The following is a 24,982-nucleotide window of genomic DNA, read 5'->3' as shown; positions in this document are numbered from 1 at the left end:
AATGAAAATAAAATAAATCAAAAACTAAACAAACAAAAATAAAAATTCTCATTAGCCTTTAGACAAGACCAGTCATGTTAACCATGGCTAGGAAAAAGAGATTTCACCCAACACTACCATCTTTTAATTCACCACTTTACTGTATAATTTAATAAATAAATTAACTTTAGGATAAAAATAATAGATATATTATTATTATTAAGTTGAAACAATTTTAATACCAGTGACACTGAAATTTCACATTTTGTTTACAACCACTCATTACCAACTAGCGAATGTCAACGAATGTAATCATAAACTTGTCAAAAAATGTGTTTTTCTTATGTTAATTAACATGCATGTAACTGCAGACAAAACTATGTGGAGCACCCTGCGTTTTGTAAACTGGATCTTTGTGAACAGATGCTTCATTTCACATTCTTTGCAATAACAGTAAGATTACAAGATAACAAGATTTTTTAGGCATGTTATAAATAAAACAATCTGACAGCTGAAAGTATTCTATTTTAAATTATTTGTTTACAACCAGATGCATGCCTTTGAGGTGTTTTACTTTCAAGCGCTGACAGCTTTTTAAATATAGCTTTTTGTTTCAGATTTTTAGAACTTTCCCCTGATGATCTAACTAAATGCTGCTCCAACACTTGTGGCATTCTGTATATTTTCTTGCATATCCCATGTACTTGATGTTTTGCACTATTATTCTTATTATTAGTTAAATATAAAGCACTTTACCCAATTAAAACTTGGTGGTTGAATGTGTTTTAGTGTACTAATCTTCCTCTCTCAATTACCCAGTTAACCCCAGACTTCTGTCAGTTTCATGACAAAGGAATGATGGACAGATAGCTGGATAAATGAATGGATGGTCAAATACTATTTATTTTTAGAAAACTAGTTTTCCATGCTTGTTCTGCATATTTAACAGATTTAAGCTTTAGCATAGCATAAGCTGTCACATGAATTTATTCAGATTTTTTGTTTTATTGATGACTTATCCTCGTTCAACCTCTGTGTTGCGCTTTAGACTGAAAACTTTTACAACTTAGTTTTTTATGCAATGCATTAGTGTTTGTCAAAGGATCTGTGGTCTATGAATAATTAACAATGACCAGTGTTAGTGATGTCAAACCGTTATTCACCAAGATTGTCTCAGAAAAGTGTATGGATGGATGGATGGATGACTGGGTATTCCTGTCCAACTTTAAAGTCACATCAGAAATCGTCCTCGTACAGCAAATGAAAAAAAATAGTGATGTACTCAAGTGAACATATTAAAGCATTCATATAAACTTAAAAGAAAACATTTACTTAGAGAGAATTTAAGTAAAAGATTGAAGGCAACGACTGGTGAGAGAGTTGAAAGTTCTGGGAAAATTTTAAAAGAATGGAAGGAAAAAGTTTTTTATTCAGTTGGCCAACTAGAAAGATAAACATAATCCAGCTTCTGAATTTGGAAAGGCACTGGAAGTGACAAAAAAGCTTTCCTTTAGTTTATTACAGTACATCTCTTACCCCTCTGCCCCCCTTCACCACCACCATTTTCATCCCATCCAAAGCTTCAAAGGCTTAAGCTTTCTTTTCTTTTACATCACACCCACGTGCGCGCGCACACACACACACACACACACATATATATATATATATATATACACATGCATACATACACATATACATACATTTTTAATTATTGTTTTATTTACAGTGGTTATTTCCCATTTTTATCACATAAGTATTTTTGTAATTTCATTATTATTGTTGTTGTTGTTGTTCTTATCAATTTGCTTACATTGTGTCAAATTCAAAATCTGAGTTGGGACTTAAAATACACAAATTTAATGTGTGCCACCTTGATTTCAGATTTTTTCTTGTTTACTTTCATATAGCAGTTTCAGTATGAAATGTGCAACACATTAATTTAAAGGAATCAGTATTGGAGCATTTCTAATTTTCTCTCACTAACATTGGTTTGCTCATAATAGGTCAAGAGTAACATCAAATTACACTAATAAACATACTTGTGTATAATTTGCTATGTTTGCTATTAATAATTAGTTACTCTTCAAATTCTAATGACTGTTTTCAAAGGCAAATAATTCTAATTCTATGTTAATTTTTCTACCACTATTAGTTTGTACAGTAATGAACTTGTAGCAGATTTCAAGACTGTAGTGGTAAGAGTTGCTGTGTTTGGAGACATTACTGAAGTGTTTCTGTCTCCAGCCTCTGTAGCTGAAAGTAGAGCTGACCTTGGACTGAGGGAGAGTGCATTAGAGCTTGTTCTATGTCTCAGCAGGCAACAAACAGGTTGAATTAGCATCCATAATGCCTAAGGCTCAGCACCAGGGCACTCACTGTTTAATCAGGTTATCTGGGAGTAGATAGAAAGCAGTATATATCTGATGAGGTTTATGGGAGTTTCTAAGATGACAGCAACTCTAAAAGTTAAATGATTCAGACCTGAAGAAAAGCTTCAGAGCAGAAAAAATAAAATCATGAAATGATTAATTGTAGCTGTACTTTGAAAACTAATTAAACAAAGTCCATAAAAACACACAGAGGAGCCAACTGACAAATGCAAAATGGGTATTATTTATTACCAAATGTTTTGTATGAAAGAGTGCACTGCAAACATAGTAAACCAGACAGTTCAGCACATGTAATGATAAATTTTAGACCAGAAGTACTATCAGTAAAGTGCAATGGTGTGTGACTGTGGCTTGAAAGAAGCATGGCATTTATTTCTTAACCATAGAAGCTTTTATGACAGTTAGAAGTTCCTTTGTTCAAAACGAAGATGGTAGTGACAATGTTGATACTGTGTAAATCAGTGTGTGTGTGTGTGTGTGTGGGTCTTTATCTCTTGCTCACATACAGGGACTAAGAGCACATCAGACCTGTTTTCCTGTGTGCAGGGCAGCATATCCGGCTCTCCAAAGCCCAGGAAATTACAGTCCAGCCAAGCAGAAAAACAGGTGTGGGATTTGGACAACTGGCCTCACCTGTCTCAGGCCTCAGGCTCACAACGGCATCCCTACTGTAAATAAAAGCAATTGGTTGCTACATACAACAGAAGTGCATATGTCTGTATGTATTTTTGAATTGGTGTATATACTGATCTGAACAACTGTAACATTATGACTACAGACACTGCTCATCTATTTTATTCTGCAGGAAAAAGCAGGATTCACGTGAATATTACTTTGATAACTATCATCTACACAACTTCTTTTCAGATGAAACCAACAGTGCTTAACTTGACCTTCAGTAAAAAAAACACCATTCAAACATAAATTTAACTAAAACGTTTACCAATAAAAAGCAAAACATCTAGATAAAAAACAAAAATAAAATAAAAAATGCATCAAAACTGTTTTGCAAGCAATAACAAAATATGAAAATATAAAGTAATAAAAGCAGAACATGAGTTTTTTTTTTATGAAAACAAAGAATATATAAATCTAAGTAAACCAGGAAATAAAAAGAAGATTTTTTCATAAAGATTGATTTGGAACTCTGAATTATAAATATAGCTACTAACACCACAAAATTGCCTAAGAATGGCTCAGAAAATACAACAATGGTTCAACAATGAGTCCAAACTACAATCCATTTGACCCAGAAGGGTCTGATGGTAGCATCCTACCACCAGATACCTCAAGAAACCACAAATATGTTCTATGTCCAGGCTTTATAGGAGGACCTAATATTCATTAAATGAATGGAGATAATGTTATGATAGATATAAAATAGTTTGAAAACAAGTATATTCTGTATTTGAAGTGAGAGTGCTAAAAACTGCACCATTTTACTGTTTAATCTTCTGTTTTCTTAGAGATACAGTATGTATATTCAGTAAATAAATACATATAAAATGTTTCAATATGAGTGAAAACCTCCTATGCTTCACTTTTAGTTTGTCAACCAAACAAAACTACTTTGATGGGACAGTATTGTATACTTTTTGAAAGCTTGGATTTCTAAAAATCTAAATTTTAAAACAGCTGTCAATTCAAGACTCAGCCTTTCAAGACTTGAAATAGATCCTTCTTAGTTCTTTCTTTTCTATTTCTCGAGCCCTTCCTTTGTCACTGTACTGTGGCTTGATTGACAGAATATAGAAAATATGGTGCTTTTTAGATCTCCCATGAAAGGAAGGATCCGTTTCATCTGCAAGTCTCAGGATACAACACAGAACATTGAGGCACACAAGCAACAATGGGATAACCAAGAAACTTACCAAATTTTAGCATGTTTTTTTCCTAGTCTTCAGGGCCTACTGCTGTACATTCTTCAACAAACCTGAGTCAGATAATTGTATTGCCTCGTCAGCATGTCATCAAGTTTAGCAGAAACCTATTAACGATGACGCATCAATTCAAATCATACATGTTGAAGTTTGTACACATCTAAAACATGCAGGGCCGTGTGACCATTAACCTATATTACAAAACAAAATTAGTGGCTTAATGAGGTAACGTAAGGTTCATTTGGGGGTTTTCAGTGTCACAAAGCTGGTTTACTTTGTTACCAGGGTCTGTTCCAGCAACGTGTGCTGGAAGCCTAACCAGCTCTCAAGCAGGTTAGGTTTGTGCATTAGAGATCACACATGACAAGGAACAGCCTCTCAACCAGATTGTATCTATTCAAACCACTTTTTTAGGCAATGGAAGCATTAGCTTAAAAAAGACAAAAATTCTTAACTCACAAGAAAATCTTCTCCACTGGTCATAGCTTTATGCTGTTTTTGACTAACTCAGATTTCAACATCGAGTCATTTGAACAAGCACCTATTGTTGCAATGATCTCTGTTGCTACAGGTCATCCCTCTACCTGTGTAAACAAGACTGTTATTCATCACTTCTTATTCTATTTCCTGTGTTCAAAGCCAATTAGAGTTCTTCCCCAGCAGTTTCCAAGCTTGTCATATAACTGCAGAGATAAGCCCGTACTCCTCCCTGCGCCCTCTCTATTTTACATCTCATTAACATTCATTTTCACACTAATTGAGCCTAATAAGAAAATAATGTTTGACATTAAATCTTTGTGAACATGTGGCCCAGCTGATCACTGTGTCTGTTTGTTACTTCATGGCAAATGTTTTACTTTGTCAGGAGTTTGCCTTGCTTTGCTCTGTGCTTCCCATAATCGCCTACTTAGAATTCCCAGTTTCCATCTGTTTTAGGCTGAACTCTTGCTGATCTTATGCCGAAGTCAGACTGTACTTTTCTTTTAATGTCTTTCCACGTTTTGCTCAGTTGTGCTTTTCATTGCAACAGTTTCTACATCCCTAATTTTCAAGTTGAATAAACAAAACGTCATTCAGTTCATTTAGATTTAAGCCAGTCATTCTTGTTTTTTGAAACCAGCGGAAATATAATGACCTAGCAAGGTGAGTAGAATATTTGTTGCCAGCAGTAATCAATTATAACCAACTGGATGGAGAAGAATTAAATGACTTAATGAAGTGCAAAGCATTTTCATTACAATCTTGTTTGTCTACAGCATAACATTGATTTTATTGTTTTAGTGTTTTATTCTAACAATGACACTTAAGGAAGACTTTCCAACCAGAATACATCTGTCAGTATGCTAGGTAGTTTTAAAAAGAATTACCCAAATATCATTAGCCAAAACATGTGAAATTGGCATGAAACTGGATGGAAGGAACTGCAATCAGGGGAAGGATAAATCTACAATAATTCTTTTTTAACAGTAACATCTCTAAAAACTAGTTGCAACCTGTACTGGTTGTACTCTGCCTCTCGCACACTGACAACTAGAGCTAGGCACGGGTTTCCCCGTGACTCGGAAAGGAAAAAGTAAGGAAAAGAAAATTGATGGATGGGTGGATGGATCTTTAAACCCTGAAGAAATGTTTCTGCAAATAACAGATCCCATGATCTCGTGTTCTTTTACACAAAATACATTCCTTTATTTTGCTCGTCTTTGTCCTCCATTCTCACAGAAGTCGATTTCTTGAGCTGCAGCTGTAAAATGCACAGTAATAATCTGATGTTAACCCAATTAGGTTCACATCCTGAATATGACAGCCATTTAAACTGGTTTTCCAGGTTACTTTAAATTGAATATAGTTACATTTAGACCTAACAATAATGAAATTAGGCCATGTTGAGAGTTTAGATTTCAGTCACGTTATGCACATATGTTTACAGCCTAATCTTGTATGTAATACTGGAGTTTTCATGGCATCTGGCAACACACACTGCTGCTTGAATGTCTTAGACTCCAGCAAAGTCAGTGAACATAGCTGTGGGTAAAAAGATGACATGCTTTTAAGAAGAGTGAGAAAACCAGGTAATGCACTGTGATTTCAAAAATATATGGATGTGATGTAGGCTTTAAATGGATCAAACATTACAGTGGGGGAATGAAATGTGTGTAATGTCAGTAATCCAACAATTTTCTGTAACCTAAAAAATGAAAATAAGAATGGACTATTCTGGATGCAACACATGTAAACAGCATAAGTGGAACATGTTTATTAGAAATTATGTCAGAAAAAAGCTGAGGGATTTAGCCATTGTTTATGAGGAGTCTTTTTCTCTATTTTCCATGGGTAGCACATTTAAGAACATAGCTCTAGAAAGTAAAAACTTGTTTTTATGATAGTTTTAAGACAAAATAAGCTTAAAAACCAAACTATCAAGGTAGGAAAAGTAATTCCCTTTACCAACTGTAGCCTGAATGCAAAGCAGCAGCTCTCACGTCTCCTCGGCTGTTGTATCAACATAAGACAACTTGTCTTTCAGTTTAGCCATACTTGAACTTCAATACCTTTGTATGTACAACACAGCTAAAGCTACAACTCTGTGCCAACAAAGACCACCCCGTTGCGCTCTGTCTTCTGCTCACTGGTGCACAAAATCTGTTCTGTCAGGTTTAGGAAGTCTATGATTCCAGGAAGGGAGAAGTATGCTCTTTGTATAAAACACAGAGCAAGTCAAATGTAGCCTGCTTGCTACAAGGTTGCAGCTCTGAAAGATCAGGCCAAAAAACACCTTCATGTGTTCACTGCCTATCAATCTTTCCTTTCTGTATGTTCCGAAGACCTTGTGTCTTGTAAAAAAAAAAAAGTAAGCAATTTCTTTCAGCTGCTCCCTTCTGCAGGGGTTGCCACAGCGAGCAAACTCAAACAAACAATTTGACAATTGTTTTACACTGGATGCCCTTCCCGCTGCAACCTGGGCTCAAACCTGCAACCTCAGGATTATAAAACCTCAGCACTGACCACCAAGCCACCGCAGCTCGCAACCTGGAGTTTTGTACAAATTGGAAAAGTAGGCACGAGTGTGTTCTTCAGGACTGAAGTCACTCTGTCATATATTTTTATGAATTCTTCTGTGTTTTATGCCTCTGCTTTTACTGCCAGAATAACAGCAAATAAATGCACAAAGGAATTTTCTGCATTACAGATGACAAATGGCTTGTAGTAAATGAAAATATGTGCAATACTTGCACCCCCACAGTAAAATTCAATTCTTCCATATGACTTAGAAAAAAAGTTGTGTTTGATTCAGTTTGTCTTTGAATACTAAAGTAATATCAATTTAATCTACCTTTGAATGTTTCATGTCTGATGGCCCTCACAGGCCATTAAACACAAAGGGACCCTTAATGAATAAACAGCCTTTAAGAGCCACCAAGTACTGAAGAAATAATACAGTTTTCTTAATGGAATAGGTGCTAAATTACTGACAAACTGAACTTCATAAAAATAAAATTATTGTTCTGAGTTTTAACATGCAATCATCATCTCTTTGTGATTGAAGAAAAAACTAGCAGTAAATCATGAAAAACTCCAAAAATAAATAAATTGAAAGAGCATAAGTCCTGAAAATGTGTGAAGCCAAAGTGAATTGGTGCATACTGTATGTTCATACAACAATGAGGCAAAACTGCAATCTGTAAAATCAGTGATTACAGCTGTTTAGTTTTGCTAAAAGTGTATTTGATGTGTATTTTTATTATGAAGCATAATGTCAACCATTTGGCAATAACTTTGCACAAAACAAAGTTTAAAATTGGAAAATAAATACTTTTTTTGTTTTTGTAGAGACATTAAAATGTTAAAACAACTGATTGATCTACATAAACTTTACTGGAAAAAAAAGTAAATAGCAATCAGCAAAGAGATACAGAATAATTACAGAATAACAGCAAATGTGGGTCCAGAAGCCTCTGCACAGTAGGAACAGCTTTCCTGTATAATGATATAAGATTTAAGATTGAATTGGTTCTTCTAGACATGTTATGTATCATTAGATTTACATCTAGCAGCTCAATTAAATCACCATTATTTTGAAATGGAAATAGTATACATATGGACAGTAAATTGTGCATGCATAAACCCACAATTTATGTAAGTGACAAATTAACCAAACAAAATATGTTCTAGAAAATCTGGTTTATTTCTTTGAGTGTAGCTTGTTTTTTATTTTTAAATTTGAAAGGTTTTGCTATTTTTTAATGGTCTTTATCATTTGTTCTTTTGTGATCTTCCTTTAGTTTTTTAATTCAACAGATTCCTTGTGGCATTAAATGTCTTTGAACAAAGTCAAACATTTCCATAAAAAGCACACTGCATGAAAAGTTCACAGATCTTTATCATTCTGATGCTGTCTTCTTCCTGCTATTCTATTTTAGTTGTGCACGATGTACTATTGCTTTAATGAAACTAACAAAGACAACTGTCATTAAGTTGTCACAATAGTATAAGGATAAACCAATTAGATAGCCACAACATTTTTCATAGAGTGTGTTGGCGTAGCTAAGTCTGGGTCCCTATAATCATCGCTTCATAAGTTTCTGAGGATGTTTTGCAGAAAATAATTGCAGTACTACAATCATTGCATACTTGAAAAAAGTCTTCAATGTATACCTGAAATATCTGAAAAGTGGGGGGAAAAAAGTCTTTAAAGAATATCATGAAACTACAAATAAGTCAGCATGAGGCTATTGTTGACAGATTAAAAAAAAAGTCAAACAGAACTAAACTTGTGAAAAAAAAGCCTGACACAAGCATTTTTTTTTGTAGCAGACAGTTTGACAGACAGTTTTATTATTCTTTGTTTGTTTTTTCTTCCCTACATATTGTTACTGGGAAACAATCTCAATCATCCTCATATAACATTAACCGAGATCTTTGGGCAAGATTTTAAACACTGGATCTCTAATAGAGATCCATCATTGTATGTGTATTTTCATGTTCTTGATAATATATGATCAATAGAATGCTGCTGATATAATGTTTGCATCTTACAAGTACACTAGGGAGACTCAGTTACTCAATGCCAAGGGTTTAAAACAAGTAGCGACTCAGTGCCAATGTTACAGTCACACCGTGCATGTTGCTAAGTTGTGGAAAACGAAAACGGGAATTTGGTAAATAAGTGCAAATGTCTTTCTTCCTCTCAGTTTTCTCTTAGTTTTTCTCCTACTCTTCTTGCTCTCACATCTGTTGATATTTGCAGAGTGACTTATTTCTGAGTTTTTACAACATGCAGTTAGCTTATCAACAGCTTGCACCCAGCTGAATACCCTCACTCACATCTGATTTCTGAAAACAAGATAAGGTCAATTGGCAGACCTAAAAAGCAGACTTTCTCTAACCTTATCTCGCTCTTTCTTCCAGGGAAAATGCCTTTATTAGATAGACAACCCCACAGGCGCAAAACCCAGCGGACACCTAAAGCAGGCTATCCAGTTCTTTTAACATGGGATAAATCACCTGTTTTTGATAGCATCACTTTGGCTGAAACAAATACAAAACCCCTTTCTTTCCCAAATCTCACTACCAGCATTTCTCTCATCTGGTTGCAAATCAAAGGGCTTTTTACAAACCACTCCATAACAATTTTCCATACACATGAACATCAAAGCCCTTTCTGTTTGAACAATGAATTCACATGAATAACTTCATAGGGTAACTGTGAATAAAACAGAAAGTGACATATGTCAAATAATTAAAGAGACGAAGTACACCAACGTGGGCTGAAAGGAAAGAAAAGAACATATAGAAACAGAATAAGCAGATGGTTTTCATGAGGATGAACACACATCCTGACCTGGTATGAGTCAATGGCCTCTCGGTCCAGTGAGCGGCTGACTGACACGTCTCCTGTGTCTATGTTAATGGTGAAGAGGCCTTTAGGGTCCTGGTCTGCCCCCGGGCCTGTCAGTCGGAAGATGTGGTTCCCCGGCTTCTCTGGTGAAATTACCTGGGCACACACACAAATATCAACTGCTCAAACACGTGTAATTTTTTCTTCTTTGGGATCAGGTCATTTTCTGATACAAACATTTAGCAAACAAATGTATTTTCTTTCAATTTAAAGAGTTCAGTTATCGATATGTTTGAAAATTTGACTAAAAACAGTGCAATGTGCCTTTAACTGTGATGCAAATTCCTGATCATTACCAAATAAAATTTATGCCAGACAAGTCCTTGATTCCTTGAAAATTTAATTCAAAGGATATACAAAATGATCTACTAAAATATTAATGTGATTTTTAGAAATCCACTATAAAATGCCTCATATAGGAGTGATTTATTTCAAGTTCTGCCAAAATAGCTGAATATTTTATTCTCAATGTCAGGACCAGTCAAATATAAGGACATTTAGGGCAGACATACTCACATGAGACTACCATAGCCAGAAGGATCCAAAGGTACCCAGTGACAGGACCAGGCAGGTTTTAAAAGGAAACACAAAACAAAGCATGTTAGACTCAAACATCTGAACTGAAACAGCAACAAAAAAAGGTTGTTTTACTTTGAATTCAAAGTTGTGAAAAAATTACCTAAAAAGTTAAAATCACCAAAACTCGGCGTAATGATAAATATTTGTGACAATCAAGACGATACATCAGAATGTAGGAGTTGTTCTTTTTCTTTTCCCTCTGTTCAGTTTGCTTTTCATTTTTATAGTCAAACTCAAATGACAGTGCATGTGTAATTTTCTGCACACTCAAGCTCATTTGCTCATCAAGTTTTCACCACTTCAAAAAAAAGAAAGAAAAAAGCCTGCCAGTGTTTGCTGCACCCACACAAACACACGGGAGGGTAGTCACCAGTGACCTCAGCACTGTCACTGTCAGTCAAGGATTTAAACGGTCCCACTGTGGAGCTCCTGAGGATCACAGGAGAGGCATGAGGTTAGCTTTAATGAGAGTGCACTTCAATGGCATAGCAGCTAAAATGAAGGCCTTTCAGCTTCCCACTTGAAAGAGCATGGGACATGAGACTGCAGAGCTACAAGCCCATGTCAGACAAAGCTCAAACACTCAGAGCCTCTCCAGACTTCTCAGCCATTTATCTCAACGTCCTGCTTCATCTTTCCCCTCTGCTCCCTCTAGCTTTCAGGCTCCTTGCTCCCCCGCTGGTTAGTTTCTCTAATATGTCCATCCTTGCTCTTCTGTAAAACTTCCACATCTCTTTCCCCATTCATCATTTTGCCTCCTTTTTGTACCACATACTCTTATGGTCTTTTACTCTGCTTGTGTACCAAATGATGAAAGAAAGAAAAAAAAAGAAAGTGTCAAGAGTGTTAAAAAAAATAACACAAGCTAGCTTTTTAAGAATAAAACCCACATTCTGGAACCATCTTCCTTCCAAGCACTCCCGCTCAAGGTACTCTTCTCAGACTCTCCTCCATTTTGTTCCATCAGATAAAACATAAAGGGTGCATTTAACACCAAAACTACATTTAGTTTCTACATCATTCTACCCTCTGGTAAGGCTAAACTAGAAGATACTGATGCAATGATGCACTGGTCCCCATTCATAACTTGAGTTGTCACTTGAAGTCATTAGCTTCACATTTTTAACACTTCTTTAGTATGCTGGGTGCTAGTCTAAAAACACATTTTGCGTTGTGATAATGTTCAATAATAACAAAGTCTATATTTAGTGGCATGCGTGGTCAAGAAAACCAATGATGACCTTTTAGCAAAGAGGTCCAATTAGCCCCAAAAAATTAGACTACAAAATTAAATTTATATTTGATCAAAAATCCCCCTTTTACTTTCTTCATTTTTCAGGTTAACATTTCAATTCCAACTAAAATAATCATATTTCAAGTGTCCATATGCTGTAAACTGGAAACTGACCTGGCTGCTATTAAAGATGCAATGTACAGCTTTAAAAAGCCACTTGTTTATTCACAGCCACAGCCTCATCTCAGTTGAAAACAAAATTAAATATACCTCAAACCAAAAGCCAACTGTTAGCTGCTCAGTAGCTTAAAGGACAATATTGACTCTATTATCATTCATCTCATTGTGAAAGATTTGTAAGGCAAAATAACGTAGCCTGCTGAGAAGAGGAAATTTGGAGAGAATGTTCGCTCTGGACTGCACAGCAGAAAATCAGAAACCTGGCTGGTTTTCATAATATAGAATAGAAAAGGCTAGAATTCTGCCCACAAGAAAAAACAAGTAGTTACAGAGACAGCATCACTCTTTTACATCTATACATAGAACCTGTTGTTTACCGTTATACACACACACATATTTTTACTTCCATCTCGTTTCACATGGGCATTTTCACTTTCACTTCAAGCTCAGGTCCTCTACTAGAAGCCTAGGAGCTTGAGGGTTCTACGCAGTATCTTAGCTGTTGCTAGGACTGCGCTCTTCTGGACAGAGATCTCTGAGGTTCTTCCTGGGATCTGTTGCAGCCACTCTTCCAGATTTTCAAAAGAGAACGCAGCAGCATGCATGACAAAAGCATTACTTTTTCCTCTCTCATCTGCAAACTTGCAGAGCAGATCTGGCAATTGTTTTAGACTGGATACTCTTCCTAACAACCTGGGTTTGAACCTGCAGCCTCAGGATCATGAAACTGCAGCATCGACCATTGAGCTTCCACAGCACCAACAAATCCAGTGCATAAAAATAAAAAATACAGCAGGTATTAAGCATGCACATACAAGTAAACAACTTAACCAAACTCAGAGCAGAGTTACACTGACTATTTACTTACTATTCTCTCTCTCGCCTTTAAAATAGATTTAAACTTCCCAACGGTAATTAGTTTTGACTATTTCAAGTTCTTTTGAAAATTATTCCAGGAAGCAGGGCAGCATAAAAGCTGTTTTTCCCCCTTTTAATTCTGTTCTGACTCTTGGGATATACATCTGTCAAGAATCATACGAATGTAGAATGTACTGGTTGTGGTATTTACCCATAATAACATGAATACGAAGCAGAGATTTATACATATACAACAAAAATAACCAATGGAGAAATCTGCTATCACAAATGCATGGCCATTTAGGAGCAATGTACCAGAACAGTGATGTGTACAATTCCACAAACAGTAATAAAATGCAAAGCACAATGATAAATAGTATCCAATGACCTAAGGTACTGGCCAGATAAATTAAATTTAGTTAATTTATGTACTGCCAAGTCACAACAAAAGCCAGCAGATTGCGTTGATTCCTTATTTCACTTCATCCTGAGCAAGCATATTGGTGACAGTGGGAAGGAATAAGTCCCCTTCAATAGGAAGACACCTTAAGCAAAACCAGGCTCATGACAGGTGGCCATCTGCCTCGACCGTTTAGGGTTTGAGTGGACAGGAAAGAGACACGGACAAACACGGAATGGTCGGTCCAAGTGTAAAGAGTAGATCATTGTAAACCAATAAAGGCAAAAAGTTGCAGAAATCAGATGTCTCCTCACCTGAAGTGAGAAACAATGTTTATTACTTTTATTACTAAACATGTGAATACAGTAATTGTGGTTCAACTATTTGCAATACTAATATTTAGGAGCAATGCTGTCTTTCGATCAGTGCAGGGGCAGCCAAATTTTCTGAGTAACAAACTTGTGAATTTGGCTCAGCATCAAACACCAATAAAGGTATGGGAGTGAAGGAATAAAATATCCATGAGTGGACTTAAAGGCTAGATGGTGCAGAGTAAGTAAACGCAGAGGAAGTGGGGAGTGTAAAAGATCACTAATAAAAACATAATAAGTTCATCTGAGGAGTAACTGAAGGAGAAGTTTCGACTGATTAGGAAATGTCTCTGTGGGGTGGAGATGTTGATCCTCTGCAGTGCGCATGCATACACATTCACACTCTGATGGATGTGCATGTTGGCAAAGAAATCTGCACCCAGTGGCTTTGTCTCCACCGACTCCGTCTCCCTCTGAGTGTGTGGGAGGACTGATGGGAGAATCTCACCTCTTTCCATCAACTCTCATTACCAGCCGACAACACATGAAAGACTGTGAGGCTCACAATCCTGCAGGAAGATGACAGGAGGTGTGGTGTGGCTCTTATACAGCAAACACCTCAGATCACAGAATGAGAAGCAAAACAATACAAGAGCAAGGAGGAATGTTTATGTGTGTTGGTTTTGTGTTTTAAAAACCTTGAAAAAAAAAACACCTCATGTTGCTTGTGTTCCAATAAACTGTCAAAATGAAAAACAAATTTTTAAAAATGTTTAACAGGTTTTTAGGATCTACATGAACATTTTTGCAGAGCTTATGCTAAGTGTAAAAATGACTTGTTTCATTTCAAACTGAAAACAATCACAGAATACTTCAAATTCACAAACTCACCCCCAAAAATATCAATAATGTGATCCATTTCCATGCAAATTCAGCACATTAATACACATAATGCCCTTGTTCTTTTTGAAGAGAAATGAGGGATGGTTTTAACTTCAGCATGTGGTGTGTGCATGTGTGCAAGACAATATCCAGTAGCATCCCTCGGTGGTGCTTCCCTCATCCCAATCAAGGTCATACAGCCAGCTGTGAATGACAATCACTGGCTACAAAAGGACTCCTGGGACCATGTTAGTGTGTGCAAGTGTGTATATGTGTGTGTTCACAGGCATGCTATGCTCGGACCAGTGCTCTGCCTGATTGTCCTGCCACTCCACCTTGCTAATGAGAGTGACGAGGTGGGGTGAAAAGGCCCAGTGAAGACACGGAAGGGAAGAGCCAGGCGAGTCCTCGACACAGGACAATGGGAAAACAATGGGGCTAATTAACTGCCTTTGATTGGTTAGGCAGGCCTCTGCTAATCATCACCCATCAGCTACTGTATTCTGAGCCAATCACAAGTAGCCTGAAATGGGCAACAATCAAGAAGATCCCTTGTTTGGGAAAAAAAAGGAAATAAGGGGACAAAAATGTGAGTAAGTGTCCAGATGGTGTTAATTGGGTCATGGGGTTGTTGTGGTGTGAAATTCTGCTTCTGAAATAAATTTCCCAACGCTGCATAAGTTATATTGTGTTATATTGTGCATATGTTATATTTGTTCTTTATGCAAGAGTTTGACCCACAAAAGAGGATAACCTGGCAAACTATGCCTAATTGATCTTTTTAGCTAAAAGTGCTTCTCAAATATAAAAGTAGAATGAACAGAACAAAACAATGGATACATGTATTATATTCTTGAATACATTACAACTCAATTAAACTCAGTTAGATAAACGTAACTGAATTCGATTTATATATAGTTCACAGCAAAAGTCATCTCAGGGCACTGTAAAAAACATTCCCATACATTATAAAAAGCCAATTAGTAATTAACAACACCAGTGAACATCTGCATCAAACAAGAGTGATTAACATGCTTAAAGACAGACAGGAAAAAATAGCACAAACACTCTGTTATTTCAAAGATAATTAACAGAATCAATTAGACTAAATGACAAGGCCTACAGGCTGTCTGCTTTTCTGATGTTGTTAGATCTCCCAACTCAGCTTGCTCACTTCCTGCTTAGATAAAAGTCTGATATTAAATGTCTAAGAGGAGGACTCACAAAAGACATATAAAGCAGTTGGTAAAAAAAGTAAATAAATAAAAATAACAAAAAGATCCAGAAATGAAAGATTTAAAAAATTGCTACAGTTGACAGACACTAGATGGATGACAACAAGACAGTAGAAGCATACAGAATGACAGCCAGAGCAAATTTAGGAGGCAATTGGCTCTGAAACAATGAAAAACAATTGCCAAAAATGTCTATTCTCATTACTATTTTAGCTGGAGCTAAAACCAAACCAAGGCTTCAATTTAGGCACCAGCAGCATTTTATTTGAACTGCCATGTCAAGTCAGACACATTGTGAGCTGGACCCTGAGGTAAAGAAATGATAAACACCACTGATGACTGACGGATCATTCACAGTTCTTAAAACGGCTTCATCACGTTAACTTTTTGAGATTTAAAACAATTGAGTCATTTGCTTTGGAAATTAATCTAATTGATTCTGCTTCTTATGTGAACCAGTAGGTCTTAATTAATGGTTCTTTCATTTGAAAAAAAAAAAACTTTCAAAGAATTGTTTTAGCTTTTTTATGATCAGGAGAAGAGAGATTTAAAGCATTCATGATGTGATATGCCTATCAATAATAAACCAATTTTTTTTCAATAATACACAATTCTTTTTACCACATCATATGGAAGTGTGAGGACAGCTTGAAAACCTGTGTGCTCTTTGAGTGTTTCAATGGGGTTAATATGTGAAGACACACCCAATTCTGAACCATTCAAACACTTCAACAACAACTTTCACTGTGAAAGAAAAGTACTGCAACAAAATTATCTCAGTTAAAGTAGGTTATCTGTTGGCTGTATTTGAAAATGCCTTTGCACGACATTGAAAATGAGCAATAATTTTAATATATTTACTCAATAACAATAACAGTGCACACCTCATCTTAGACACTATGACTATTTTTTATTTGATTGTCTGGCTTTTTATTGGAGGGCATGGTTTCGCCACAAGTTTCAGAAAAAAGTATGAGTACTAAAAATGTTTAAAAAGATTAGGGTTGACTGTCTAAGAAAACAGGGAGTGTGGTAAAGAGGTGAAGAAGAGAGTCCAGGTAGGATGGAGTGGATGAAGAAAAGTTTCAGGAGTATTTTGGGACAAAAGGGTGGCAGCAAAGGTCAAAGGAAAGGTGTACAGACAGCGATGAGAGCAGCCATGTTGTATGGTTTGGAGACAAAAAGACAGGAAACTGGGAGATAAAGTTAGAGAGGCCAGACTGAGATGGTTTGGACATGTGCAGAGGAGAGACAGTGGGTATATTTGTGGGAGGATGTTAGGTATGCAGCTGCCAGGAAAAAGACAACAAGGAGATATATGGATGCAGTTAGAGAGGACATGGAGGCAGTTGGAGTGAGGACAGAGGACGCAGAAGACAGAGTTAGATGGAGGAGGATGACTCGCTGTGTTGGTTAAACCACACTTGTTTCAATCAAAAATAAAAAAAGTAAAAAGAATCAGAAGATCAAATTTTTGCATATACAGTTTAGACTGTATTTGCTAAGACCGTGTTTGTGAATTTGTGTCTTTGCCTCTTAGATAACAGCCTGGGTTAAAGAGAACTAAAATGGCTTCTTATCATTTTCTTGATTACCAAGGTAGAGAAACTTCTTTGTATAAGTTTGGTTACATTTTAAAAGTAGCAGCCTCGTGCTTAGAGGTGCACCACAAAAAGAAGAGAAACTCCTAAAAAATGCTGTGCAGAGCTTTTTCTTTAAGCCATGTGTTTATCTTATGAGAACAAATAAAAAGCCTTTAGGATTCAGGAATAAATTGCTGTGTTGGAAAAAGCGTTATTAAATCCTGAATACTAACAGGCAGACAAAGTATTACATATCTGAACGTGATTGTTCTACTGCACAATGATAACAAACAAAAATATTTTTTCTTTAAGATTATGCTTCATTTTCCCCATTCCATGAAAAATAACATGCTCAAATTGATCTTAGACCAAATTTGAAAAAGCACCAGAACTAAAGACGTAAACTACTTGAGCAATGACAGATTTTTATTCCTGAGTTCTAAGATTTTCCAATTAGCAGAGACTGAAGTGTGGAGCACTAAGAGAAACATATTTAGGCATATCAGTCTCATTGCATGCTCCAGCTGCTGTCTGAGTTGTTGTGAGCTGTTTATGGGCCCCAAGGGAGGGCCGGGGAGAGACCTCTGTATCAAAACAATTCCACAGCTAGCAGGAGGTGTGACATAAACAACAAGGTTCTTACCCTTCCCCAGTGAGTACCGCTGACAGCCGACCCACCTTCCTTGCTCCAGCGCACACACATACCCTGCATTAGTGTAGTTATATATGCACACAGTCAAAGATGTCAAATCGTAGCCCCTGCAATCTCGGCTCTCCCTTCCTTCAAACTGCTTATCTCCCGGTGAGAGGAAGAGAGTATGAAAAATGAATGGCTGCCATATGGAAGTGATACGTTGTATGAGAAGAGGAAAAACTATTGGTGTGGAAAATCAATTTTGTCAAGTCGCAAACATATAGCTTTCTATTGGGTAAAATAGCCAACATTAGCCTGTCTTCTCATGCAAGGCTGTGTGGAAGTAGAGACGAGAGATGGAAGACTGCAAATAAGGGATGAAAGTAGAACTAAATTTGCAAGGACTACAAAAGAAATAGAGAGAAAATAATTAACACTGTGCATAAACTCTACTTCTCTGCCCTCACAGAAACAGGTACATGTACCACAAGGCCTACAGCTGTTATTGTAAATGACACTGAAACCACAGATGATCAAAAAGACACCACAGAATTTGATTTGCATTCCATATGGTCAAAGGTAATCTGCTGATTTTTATTCCTCTGCATCACCTTCTAGTTCACTAGGCATGAAATTTGCATAAATCCCTCAAAACATTACCTAAAGGTTCAAGTCATGCACACAGACTGTAGTAAGTTCAGTGTCCTTCATTACCTGTTATCTCCAGACCCTCCAGTTGCTTTACAGAGACCATACTGAGTGCAGCATTAGTATAAGCTAGAGGCCCAGGCTCTGTGCAGTGGTCAAACTCTCCAGGGTGCAATTATCTATTACAAGCAGGGCTCAGTGTGGGACACCTTTCTTATGCTAGTCTCAGCAGGCAGTGAAAGATGTGGATGATTTCTCAGGCCCTGTTTTTAAGCGTAACCGGAACATTTCAGTGATCAGATTCTCTGACACCAAAACTTTCTACATCCAGGTCTCTAAGTGGAAGGTTTTGGAAATACCCACTATCGGTGTGAAATTGCACATGTGCATTACAAATGGTCAATAGATTTTCTGTGCTTGCATGAGTAGATCAACAACAGTAGCGATGGCATAAAAATACTGTTTGCGCTACTCATACTTATCAACATGTTGCAGCAACCCAACCTCACTGGCACTCCAGACAAACGTATGAATATTCACCATTTTTGATGTAACTGTCTTCTTGGTGAACGGCACCAGCTCCACTGCGAGTCCATCACAGGGATGTGGTATATTCATGTTTTATATTATTATGCTCAATCCCCTACAATACATAAAATGAAAGTAACTATTTCTATTATAAAGATATATCTGAAAAAAGTGCTATGGTAAGTGTTTTTTATAAGACTCCTTTCATGCCTTATACTTTTGAAAAGGCTTTAGTCAAAGCAGACAGACCATATTTAACATATTGCAGTATGTTTATAGGTTTAAGTAGATTTTTATTTTTTCTTTAAATGATAATGTAGCAAATTAAATGTTCCCAAAACCTCAAAAATGGGCCTTACCTACTGTTCTGTAATAACCTTTATGAAAGCCACTTACTTTTTGCAGTGGTCATAGCAAATATCAGTCTGATTTTAGTCATTAGTGATGCTCTTTTAGTTGTGATTTGATGGTCAAACTGAAAATAAAATACTGACATCTACTTTTATTATGATTTTCAAAGCACATAATCCTTCTTGATGTTTCTGACCAAATTTAATTTGTAAACTGTTTTCGAATGTATAAAGTGTTATATCATACAACTTTTTTTGTTGTTTTTGTAAAAAACTGTAGAGTCCATTTCACATTGGATGTCTTTGAAAAATCAAGTTACTAAGTAAGTGCACGTTTCTTACCTTGCCTATGATCCTGGGAAAAGGAGCTCTCTGGTTCTCAGTTACAATCATTGGAGGGACCAATATGGATCTCTTTGATCTGTTTGGTAGCTTTTGGCCAAGACCCAGGACATCCTACAACAAAACAGAGAGAAGACATGTAGTTCATCTTATAACAGCAATGTGTGGATCTTAATTCTAAATCAGATGTGTATTATTTCAATGTTGGGTTATCATCACCCTAAACTTTATTTACAAAAAAAAAAAACTACCACATTTAGCCACTAACTTTTAAATTTAAAAAAGTGTAATCATTTGGAAATAATCACTTAAAATTACCAAAAAAAGAGCCACACTTGAAGGAATCCTCTATTGATAGAGAGATTCTCTATAAAAAAAAAGCAGCTGAAAACCCTCTTCTGGCAGGCATATGGGTTATGTGTTTAGAGAGGAAAAATATTCTCAGAGCAAACATGTAATAAGCGCCCCTGCAGCTCTCCTTGGAATTAAATTTATATTCTATAATTCAGTATTCAGCTTGTGTGTTAAATAAAAACAGAAGAGAGAGGTAGAGAAACTAAAGCAAAAACAAAAGTAGAGGGTAAAAATAAAGAAATGAAAGATGACAAGGTTTTGGTAAAGCAATTGCATCGCTCGAGCAGATGGAGTTATTCTGAAATGTTGTTTTGATCTTGGAAAACACAATGGCATAATCTGATTTCATTTTCCAGCCTCCTGCTGCTGTAAACAAAGAAGTGCTTTTTTTACCATTTAAAATATTGAAAAATGTTCCTTCTCCTCTACACCTTCAAATCTCAGATACATTTGAAGCCTTTTTCCTTGGATATTGATGAAGATAAAGCTTGTGACTGACACCATGCAGATGGAGGTTATATCCTGGTTGCTAAAATCAGGGTGACGACCTACAGGGGAGGACAGAGTGCTGGCTGTCTGCACACCTGGACACGAGTCAAAGAGCACAAACTCACACGCAGATGTTCTGCTATAACCAAACAAATTTATATATGTAACCTAGTTTATGGGTATTTGGTATTTTCAGTATCTGCTGCTTTTCAAAGAGCATCATTTTGTTGGGTAAGATATTTCGTATACACACTTATTCTACACCAAAGATGGTGTGTATTTCTGTAAATCATATATTTTTGTTTCTTGGTAAGTAAAGCGTCCCATTCTTGTGCTTTTTGGTAATATTGTTTAATTTATTTCTGAGTGTTTTGGCTGAAATATTCAGACAGTTGAGGTTGCAGATGTCACAGGGTGATGAAACCATTGGGAACAAGTCAACAAAGTGTTTAGGTGGGTTGGAAATAAATGCCACAAGTAGAGTCTTTGCAGCAAAAATTTGTATTAAAGCAATAAAATCAATATTACACATAGTAAACTTTTGTGGCTTGAATATGTTTTTTAAATGGGTCTTTTTATAACATATTTTGAAACCAAAAAGACCAATTTTTACCCATTTTTGCTCAATTTAAACTACACTGATGAATATTCATCTAGCTGCTTTTTATTTCTTTTCTTTGTATCTGCAAAGTTGAAGTTCTTTTCCTTTTTTGACTTTGTTGTTAACTATTTAGGTTAATTAGCCATGAGCTTTTCAAGCAACTAACCAATCAAACATTAAGTGAGATCAAAACTTATTTGGTCTTTCTCTTCTTGAAAACTGGATCCTAGCCTCTCTTCATTCAATAAACACAGGTATTAACATACTAAATGATTCCAAAAAGGGAAAAAGTCTGAAGTTGTTTACTTTCAAATAATTTTAGCCAAGACAGACATTCTGGTGGAGCACCGTCTTCAGCAATGTTAGAAAACACTGACAAGGCATGTAGCAACACAAGTCTGACAAGAAACCCATAAACTGACATTCACAATATGGTAATGTCACTGACATGTAGATTTTGTGGTTTCTTTTACAATGCAAAGGTCATTTAATGTCTTTTGTTTTTAGATTTTTCAACACTTTATGTGAAATGTGGCTGTTTGGTGATATGGCTGTATGTACAGTATGTAGCAACCTGTTGGCATGTTTACTGTTTACATTTATGTTTTTTATGAAAAGGGCCTCTGACTTTAACCTTTGTCATGACAACAGAACGAAAAGTAGTAAAACTAAAGACAACTCCAGATACAAAGTTCAGCAAAAACATAATGAAACAGCAATCACAAACACAACCCGACCAGAACAAACCGAAGCCACACAGAATGGTATCTGAAATGACTGTTTTTATCAAATGCACTCAGGGATGACCTCTGAAATGGTGAAATCTGAAACTGGACCTAAAGCCGTTAACCACAACACCGTCAAAAACAGAGAGATTAAATGACCGTTTTTGTATTAAGAGAGGGCAGTCAGTTGTGTGTGTAAACTTATGTGACCAATTTATGAGCAAATTTATGGACTTTTAAGAATTGGCTGTAAAAAGTCTGTGGCCCAGAGATGAATGTGTCAATGTCATCATGCTGAGGTCTCAGCTGTGTGATGTTTGAAAAAGATGGTAAGAAGAGCTGGAAGGCAAACAGGCACCACATGGTGTTTTTAGAGGGTGGTGTGAGGAGTCGGGGTTAAGATAAATCATGCCGTCAAACCCATGTATTCACTGAACTGAGATACAGTAGATATGGAAAAGGAGTTATGGTGGTTTTAAAACCTATCAATGATCTCCAGAAGGATCGGGGTGGGAAGATGTACTGACAAAAACGTGTGCAGCCAGAGAAAAGCATTATTTTGTGTTCATTGAAGATGGCTCACTGCAGGGTTTTGCGTCCCTGTATTTTTTATTTTTTTTACCTTCTACTACTTTGCAGCTCATTCATTCTTTCTTCTTCCATGGAAATAGCTTTTCTCTTTACATTTTCCCTTTGCACTTTGCATGTGTGATGAATAGTGTTCTTACAGTATGGTGACACTGTAAGAGAAGGAAGCCATGAATCTTTAATGTGTACTTTTCATAAATTACTACTGCACCATCAACCTTGGTCCAGCCTTAAAACATTTGCTTCTCTCTCCGTCTTCTGGGTGATCATTACAGCATTTCACTGTGCTGAGCTGAAAGTGGCACGACAAGAAAAAAGTCTGGAATAAAGGATTTGATTATATTTTATCAGCAATGGAAAACAAAAAGAATAGTATACATCTCCATGGCGTACATAAGTAGTGCATTTAAAGGAGATTTTGTGCATGTCTGTGTGACTGAGAGGGAAAAAAAGAGAACCTTTGTCACTGTCATCTGAGCTCAGAGTTCCTGTGGCAGCAAAGTCATGTCCTTGTCCATTCCGCTGTTTTTACCCACAACGCTATATTGAGAAGTGTCATTACTCATTTCTGACAATGTGCTGGAGACCCAGTGAGAAATGGACAAATTCAAGGCCAGTGCTGGCCAGTGGTGACAGAAATGTACAACTATTTAACATGGAATAAACTCATACATTATGAAGCCAGGTAGTTCCTGCAGTGCAGTCAAACAGCTGGAACATGCATGCACACAAAGAAAATCTATTCTCTAATCTGCATATATATCACAAAATGTTGGTGTTAATTACACAAGCTTTTACATTTTACAGGAAAACGACTTTTTGAAATGGTTATACAAAATAGCAAGAAACCTGCAAATGAGGCCTTGTTTATTTACTTTAATTATCACTGTGCCATACCGAGTGTATGTAGTTGTAGAGTTCTTATAAAAAATCCAATGCATTTCAGTATAAGTGCATTGGATAACAAAGTTAAATCCTATTAGTTGTAAAGCTTCATTTTCAGCCAATAGAATTAGAATGTTATGTATTTTAAATAACAATCTTTTTTATGTTTCTTCTACTTGAACACATTTGAAATAAAGTCTTTGTTTTCTGCTGCTAACCCTGAAAAGCCCTCTATGTGATGATCCCTGCTGTTTTTCTTGATTTGTGTCACAGTCAGACGTTTCTTTCATCTGCAGCCTGTGCAGAAACCTTAGAAAGAGGCTTTTTAACTACTTATAAGCGACCTGAGCATCCTTTTTTATAATCCAGTTTTAGCTTTCATGCTTAGCTGTCAACTATTTTTAGGGCTAGTTAAATTTTTGACCTATAAAATGGTTTATAAGACAGATTATTAACATAGTTAAAAGCAAAACCACACTTAGAGTAAAAAAAAAAAAAAAATCTAATTTGCCTTACTTCAGCAAGGAACACAAAGTTGTGTATTTGATAGCAGAGGCATAAAATATAAGACAAAAACAGATTGGTAAGATTTAAAAAAAAAATAGAGTGAATGAATTGTTATATATTCAAATTCTGAAGACAAAATAACCAGTCTTGAAACTTATTTATTTATCTAAAATCAATAGCTAGTTAAAAACATGTAAAAACACTGTCAAGGGTTACTTTGACTGCATAGAAACATTAACATGAAATTAATTTATTTTTTCTTACATTGGCTACAATGCACTGTTCAAAAGTGTAACTTAGGCACACAATAAAAAAACAGATGCAGGATGAAAATGGAAATCATTCAGAAAAGACAGAAAGTGACAGTAAACAGAAATAACAAATGACAAAATCAGAACAAGTTTTACTGTGAGTGGGATGAAGAAAGAGAGAAGATTATTTGTGTTGTGTTGTATAATATAAGCTGTTGTGCTGTGCTTGCAACATGTCACTTCTTAGTCAGCTCCCAAAAGCCTTGCTGAACATTGAGAGCTTGGTTAGAAAAATCTATTTGCTGCTGCAAGATGAGGATTTTACACAGGATGGGATATTACATTTCAGTTGGTGCACAGAAATATATGAAGCATAACAAAAGCAAAATAAAGAGGCTTTTGGATGCAGATTATTTTTGCTCTTATCAGTTATTATATTTGAATAGTGCCTGCTTATGCTCCTTGATTGCATGGAAATGTTCTGCATAACGGTTGTTCTGCACAACAACACAGCTGAAACAACAAGAAACAATACACATTGAATCTTGGAGCATGCATTTGTTAAATTGAAATGCATTCTTCCATTATTTCACATATTGATCGGTTGCAGAAAAAGGGAAATAAATTACTCCTTGAATTCCAAGTTTTGTTTATAATAGGAATCATTCATCCA

The 24,982-nt window shown here is 36.2% G+C and overlaps 1 protein-coding gene across 1 annotated transcript in view; it reads right to left on the bottom strand.

Annotated features, from left to right (window-relative positions):
• cdh13 (cadherin 13, H-cadherin (heart)) overlaps window positions 1–24,982 on the bottom strand; it is a 299,969-nt gene that overhangs the window by 158,865 nt on the left and 116,122 nt on the right. Inside the window, exons 4-6 of the mRNA XM_017419005.3 lie at window positions 19,910–20,023; window positions 11,262–11,267; window positions 10,089–10,241 (exon numbers count right to left, since the gene is read on the bottom strand). Of these exons, the coding sequence (XP_017274494.1) occupies window positions 10,089–10,241; window positions 11,262–11,267; window positions 19,910–20,023 (273 nt within the window). The remainder of the gene's footprint in view (window positions 1–10,088; window positions 10,242–11,261; window positions 11,268–19,909; window positions 20,024–24,982) is intronic.

Source organism: Kryptolebias marmoratus, linkage group LG11 (assembly GCF_001649575.2).
Source record: "Kryptolebias marmoratus isolate JLee-2015 linkage group LG11, ASM164957v2, whole genome shotgun sequence".
NCBI lineage: Eukaryota > Metazoa > Chordata > Actinopteri > Cyprinodontiformes > Rivulidae > Kryptolebias > Kryptolebias marmoratus.
The sequence above is the reverse complement of the archived record's forward strand: the minus strand, read 5'-3'. Positions and strand labels throughout refer to the sequence as shown.